General features: G+C 32.5%; 1 protein-coding gene across 1 annotated transcript; it reads left to right on the top strand.

Moving 5' to 3' along the window:
* Positions 1 to 3,941: 3,941 nt before the first annotated feature.
* On the top strand, positions 3,942 to 4,886 carry LOC127684384 (olfactory receptor 4C15-like). Its single transcript, XM_052181320.1, has one exon. It carries the CDS (start codon positions 3,942 to 3,944, stop codon positions 4,884 to 4,886), a length of 945 nt encoding a protein of 314 aa, XP_052037280.1.
* The last annotated feature ends 2,187 nt before the right edge of the window (positions 4,887 to 7,073 follow it).

The following is a 7,073-nucleotide window of genomic DNA, read 5'->3' as shown; positions in this document are numbered from 1 at the left end:
TCAAATGCATGGCAGTTATGGAGAAGATATTGGAATATTTTAGGGAAATACAGTACATGTTATCTACTCTATTTATGCATAATAATATAAAGAAAATGAGTTTTTTATAAATGAGATTATGGTTTGGAAACTAAAGAGCAATGAGTTGGAAGAAGGTCAAGGACATTAAATTGTTATCAATGAAACATTATAATGTAATAAAATATTCCAAATTAAAATGCTCCATGAAATCAGTTTATTACTTCCCACTTTTGGTAATTAGATGAATGTTGTTTGAAATTTGACATTGTTTTCAGAAATTGAGAAGAAATTATATTTTATGTGTGTTATCTTGGTCCTAATTTTTAGTTTTTAATTACAACATATCACGTGATAGTAATTCGAAATAGTCTTAATTATAGAGCTCTTATGATAGTTTTACATTTTCCTTAATTTTTTCAATATTTTACATACTATATCACATTCTATGGTAAAAGTTTTTCAACTTACTTAATATTTAGATAAAAGTGTGGGGAGGAGTCCTATTTCAAATTTAAAACATGCTTACAGTTCCGCAATAATATCTAATATAAGTTCTATATATACTGCTTTCATAAAAGTATTGCTAAAGACATTGTGATTAATTTTAAAGTGTTATTTTCTTTTGACTGTTTCAATATCTTCTTTTGGGCATAGACCATTTTTTAAAGAGTGTTGACATCAATAATCACATTCTTTTTGACATAAAATTTGCAGAATATGTTAATAAAATATATGAAGTCTATTGTTTGCCATTATACCTGCTTATAATCCCAGAATTTGGAAGTGGACTCAACAAGATCAACAATTCAAAGGCATGGTAAGTTTATGTCCATCTTAGTCTAACTAAGTCTTTTCCATTACCACTAGCATAAAGACTATTTACTTTTATGGGGAAAAAATCCTTTTCCTGTGGTAGGTCATTAAATGGCAAGTGGGTATTATATATCAATATTATATATGTTTAGTTACACACATTTATAGTGCACTTTCTATGGATTTGAGAATTTCAAGAGTGTGAAAAATTTATCATGACAATATCCCAGATCTTCGCCAAAAAGAAGCTAATTTTTAAAATTTTTTTTTTACCATTTTATTTAGCCTAAGCATAGATGAACAGAAATAACATAAAACAGAGGCTCATATGGCACCTCACATAGAGTTACTTAAGTCTGCTACACTACTTTACTTTGCATTCATTTGTCAAAATAATGTAGAAAAAGTGAGAAAATTTCCCTCATCTAAACAAAAAAATTATTTATATTTGGATAAATATTTGACTTATTAAACTCTATTTACTTTCCAATGAGATATGGTGAAATCACTTCTTCCTTTCCTTTTCTTCCTCTAACCCCTCCTATATGTCCTCATTCTATCTTCTTCTGTTCTTTTTCACATCTCAAATTTTTGGCTGTTTAGAAAATTATTATTTTCATATAATATGTAAATGGAAAAATTTAAAGTACAACCTGTTCAGTAGGTATATTGCTGAATGTAGGTAAATGATATAAGTGTTTGACCACTTGTTACTAATGGGACACTTAAATGGGAGCTCATCCCTGGAAAAGAGTAATTCTCAGTTCCTCAGCAGCCACAATTTGCCTGTGGTTCTTTGTCTAGAGGTGGGGCCCATGAGAATTCCTTTCCCACATCAGCATGTCTATTGTTGTCCTACTCATCATTCAGATCTTGTCCAGGCAGCCATATTCAGGTCATTATTCAGAACTTGTTCAGTCAATTCTCACATACACTTATTAGATAACATAAGTATATATGTTTTGTCATTTCTAGAAAACCAAGTCTCACTGCAGAGTGTTTTGTAGTTATTCTTATAGTTTTTATGTACCTCTACAACAATGTTTCCTGAAACTTTATTGTTGAAACTGTATGCTAGCTATATATGTTGGGACTGGCTTCTCTGTGATTACTCTAGCTATATAGTTTGATCAGTTTTTCTATAATGATCTATATTTGCTGCAAAGATGAGTTTCTTTGACAAGAGGTCAGATCTAAACTTATCCATGGGTTTAAGGAAGATACGTTTTTTAGATTCCATTAAGAATTGAGCTGATCTAGTAATAGATTTTCCTCTAAGACCCATGGTTATACCAGCCTTGGGTAGTTGTCCAGTAATGGGCATGGTTTTCCTGTTTCATTTAGTGCTTAAATTCAATTTGAGTGCTGTAGGTTACTCCTGAAATGGGAGTGCCTCATTTCTTTAGGAATAGCTTACCATATTTTTCATTGTAGTTCATAAGCATCACAACAGATTACAACTATTGATTGTCACATCTTGCAGCTTGACAAGCTAGTTCTGGTAAAATGAAAATTAATGCTCAAGTGGTTTTTAGGTCATCTAGAGCTTATGTCTCACTATTATTCCTTTCATGTTACAGGAATCAATGTTGGCAAAGACTGCAACTTGTGTTTAATTTGCATATACTCTGACTGCTCTAATATATAATCATAAACAATAACTATACTATAAACTCATTTCAGATATATTAATTATAACAAACTTTAGGATACTAGGGAAGTATACCATTGTCAAAACAGGGTTTGTAGCTGGTTTGGTGTATATGTTTCTCTTCATACATTGTACATGTATGTTCCTCTACAAAACATACTAGAACATAGCAGCAAAAAATCTAAGTGGGCACAATCTCAACTTCTCCATCTTAAATGAGTTGTGAAGGCTTTGCAAGTAAATTCATCTCTGTTCTAGTTGAATGATTGCCATTAAGATTACCACAACATTTTTTATACAACTATATTATTTTTAACTCACAGAGTTTTAAAATGCAGTTTTCCAAAGATATGCCCTTTAAATACTAGCTCAACATCTTAACATAGCATAAATAAGTAACAAAAGTATGTCTCAGGTCTGTAAAATTAATTAAATAAAAATTTTCCTCTTTCAGTTATGTGATATCACCAGTTTTCATATGTGTGTTTTGGGTCCATCACCTTCATCCTTTACTTCATCATTTACTGTTGCCTTTGTTAAGTTCTCTTAAGATGATTTTGTGCTAATTCGGAAAAGAAAACTAGAAAGAAAATCTGTTAGTGCTATTGTAAGATTAATATTCTCACTGTTCATCAATTTGATTATAGGAGATCTCATGGTTCTTGGAATTTATGTCTTTTAAAATTCCAGGTTAATAATTCCTTGTTTCTTTTCTATTAAACTTAGATTAGAACATCAGACTAATAGTAAAAGTGAAATGACCTGTTGACGAGAAGTGTGAAAACAAAGAAGACCTGAATTTTTTAAGTCTTTCTTTCTTAGATTTGATGACAACAAAATTATTTTCATAAAGGTAGGATCATATCATGTATAGTGCTAGAGACTTTCTACAGAATTTTCTTTTGTATAGAAAAATTTATTTGAGGGTACAATATATTTCTTACTTATAAACACCAAAACAGTCAATTTGCCTTTTCTTCTACTGCTGTATAGGTCAATACTCCAAGTCACTGCAAGATACTCAACGTTGGCCTTGAGTTATTCAGATCTAGGCAACAATTTATTTATTTTTTATTTTCTATATTCTTTGTTTACATTCTGAATGCTTTCCCTTTTCACGGTCCCTCCCTCCCCAAGGAGACCAGAGTGATTTACAAAAGCTGATGATACAAAGTTATACTATTTTACTCTTCTCATACAGAGGATATATTCATAATTAAAATTTAATATATAATTTCTTTAAAATGTTCAAAAATTTACCTTTTAATCAATTCATATTACTTAGTTATACCTTCCATTTTCTAATATTTTGTTTTAAATTACAATAGACTCCTCAATGCAGATATATCCATTTATATAGATTTTGTTGAGAGAAATATTATATATATGTATATATATGAATTCTTTTTTTCATAAATGAAGATTTATGTGAAGAAAATTTACTTTGATTGCCTTCATGAAAATTATGCAAAACCAGAGTTTTGTTACTGAGTTCATAATCTTGGGACTGTCTCAGAACCCAAAAATTGAAAAAATACTGTTTTTTGTACTTTTATTGGTTTATCTTGCAACTATTGGGGGCAACATGATAATTGTGGTGACCATCATCTATAGCCCTGCACTGCTGGGCTCCCCCATGTATTTCTTCTTGGCATTCTTGTCCTTCCTGGATCTATGTGTCTCTTCCACTGTCACACCTAAGATGATTGTAGACTTTTTCTATGAGAAGAAGACAATCTCTTTTGGATGCTGCATGACACAACTGTTTTCAGTCCATTTCTTCTCAGGGACAGAAATGATTGTCCTAGCAGCCATGGCCTATGACCGCTACGTGGCTATTTGCAAGCCCTTGCACTATTCATCCATCCTTACCCGGAGGCTCTGTAGCATTTTGATAGCAATATCCTGGGCAGGGGGCTTCTTACACTCCATCATACAAATTATATTCACATTGCAGTTGCCTTTGTGTGGACCTAATGTCATTGATCATTACACATGTGACTTGTTTCCATTGCTGAAACTTGCCTGCACTGACACTCATATATTTGTTCTTTTGGTTTTTGCAAACAGTGGTGCTATCTGCATCATTATCTTCTCCTTGTTGCTTATTTCCTATGGGGTCATTTTGTTCTCTCTGAGAGCCCAGAGTTCTGAAGGTCGATGGAAAGCTCTTTCCACCTGTGGAGCCCACATTACTGTTGTGGTTTTGTTCCTTGTTCCATGCATATTGATATATGCACGAGATACATCTGCATTCTCCTTTGAGAAAGACACACTTTTATTTGTCAATGTCCTGACACCATTGCTAAATCCTATGGTTTACACTTTCAGAAATAAGGAAATGTTAAATGCCATCAGAAAAATGTGGAAGAGACTTAAATTGACTTTTGTTAGATTTTAATATTGTTTTTACACTGTTGGGGATATAAATCAATGGGAAAGAATACTAGCTATGTCAAAATGAGTATGAGCTTTGTTTATCACAACTCATGTCAGAATCTAAGTGTGCAAGCACAATTTATCTAGTACTGGTGTATATAAGATTTGCAGATCCCAGTTTTTTTTTTTTTAACCACAAATGTATTTGACAAAGAGTGAGTGCAACTTTCCTTGTTGTCTTGACTCAAAAAATAAGGTAGAATGATGTAAATGCTCATAATAAATCCATTCTTTTAAGTCTGCATGCTTGTTCATAGGCACAAACACCACATAAAGTAACATGTATAACACAAACACACACATACACACCCACATACATGCACACCCACAAGCAAATAAAATACTTTTAAATATAAGAAAAAAGAATTTTGTATTTCATTGGGTAAATAAAACAGTGCTTTTTTATGAAGAAATAACATAATATATACAGAGTTCCCCAATAGGGGGATGTTGAATATATATCTGGGCTCATAGTTTCACTCTGGATTGGGTCAGTCCAATTTTACCTTATCATTACTTTACCTTATTGTATATATGAAATGTTTTAAGTATTTGAATGCTTTCTTTTCTTAACTGTGCTTCACTTAAATATTTTGTTGACAAAATAAATGTGTATTTTGATGAGAAAATTACAAAAGTTATTCTGAGGGAAACAGGTGTCTAAGTTACACCCTGAGACCTTATAACCTATAAATGCAGAGAGAGAACACAGAATCTGTCCTCTAGGTTTCCTGTATCATACTGCTTCATTGTAAGGTAGTCTTCTCATATCTGCTAGAAAATATGATTTGATTACTGAAATTTATGAGAGATTAAATATATAAGAACAGCTACAATTTCTCCTGGATGATGTGACTCTTCCATGCTAATGAGCTCTGGGAATTGGTTATGTTGAGAAATACTGATGTAGCCCTCCTATTCTAGTACAAAACAAAAAGCTTGCAGGTATTAATTTCATAGGAACAAGACGAAAATACAATGACGTACTGTATAGAAAACAACATAAGCAGATATGAAATTAGTTTTCAAAATGTCAATTAATTTTGATGTATTATGTGACTATAAAATCTGTACCTCTGTATGTACAAATAATAATTACATCTTTATACTTATAAATAGAGAATATTTATGTCACTTCATGGTTATATCTTGGTTCATTATCAGAAGGAATGTATGTGAAATTAACTTACTGTTAAGCACCTTCTATTCAGAATCAAAAATACTATCCAGCAACTGAATTTTATTGTACAAATTTTGCTGAATATGAATAGTGTTTGCTTCTCATTAATTTTAACTGCCAGAGACAATGCACATAGAGCTAAAGAAGACATATGAGAATTTCCATTTTGGAAAATGTACAGAACTCATTTGTGGTGTATCTGTTAATGATTAAAGGAACCACAGAGGAGGTATCAAAATGTGTAGATGTCACATTAAGGAATAGAGACAAAAAAATCTTTCTGGGCTTAGTTTGACAATGAGCCCATAATTCATTTTTGTCTCTCCATGTTTTTTTGCATGTCTATAGTTTGTGGCAACTCATGTGTTTGCTGTGTGTGTTTCTTACCTGTCTGTCCTTTTTTCTGTCTGGCATGTTGTGCATATTTCAGTTCCAAGTTTGAGCCAGTCTCCTCTGTGTCTGGTCCCTGTGCTTAAGAAAGGGGCTTGCTTAAATTAGTTTTACTGTGTCCCTGTTTAGTTTCTGTTTTCCTGATCGGTCCATTGAGGAGAGTGGAGAGTTGAAGTCACCCACAATTATTGTGTTAGGTGACATGTGTGCTTTGAGCTTTAGTAAAGTTTCTTTTATGAATGAAGGTACCTTTGCATTTGGTGCATAGATGTTCAGAATTGAGACTTCTTCTTGGTGGATTTTTCCATTGACCAGCAAGAAGTGTCCTTCTGTGTCTCTTTTGATGACTTTAGGTTGAAAGTCAATTTTATCTGATATTAGAATGGCTACTCCGGCTCGTATCCCAAGACCATTGGCTTGTAAAATTGTCTTCCAGCCTTTTACTCTAAGGTAGTTTTTGTCTTTGACACTGAGGTGTGTTTCCTGTATGCAGCAAAATGTAGGGTCCTGTTTCCTTATCTAGTCTGTTAGTCTATGTCTTTTTACTGGGGAATTGAGTCCATTGATGTTAAGAGATAT

The sequence above is a fragment of the Apodemus sylvaticus genome, chromosome 5 (assembly GCF_947179515.1).
Source record: "Apodemus sylvaticus chromosome 5, mApoSyl1.1, whole genome shotgun sequence".
NCBI lineage: Eukaryota > Metazoa > Chordata > Mammalia > Rodentia > Muridae > Apodemus > Apodemus sylvaticus.
This window is presented reverse-complemented; position numbering and strand designations above follow the sequence as displayed.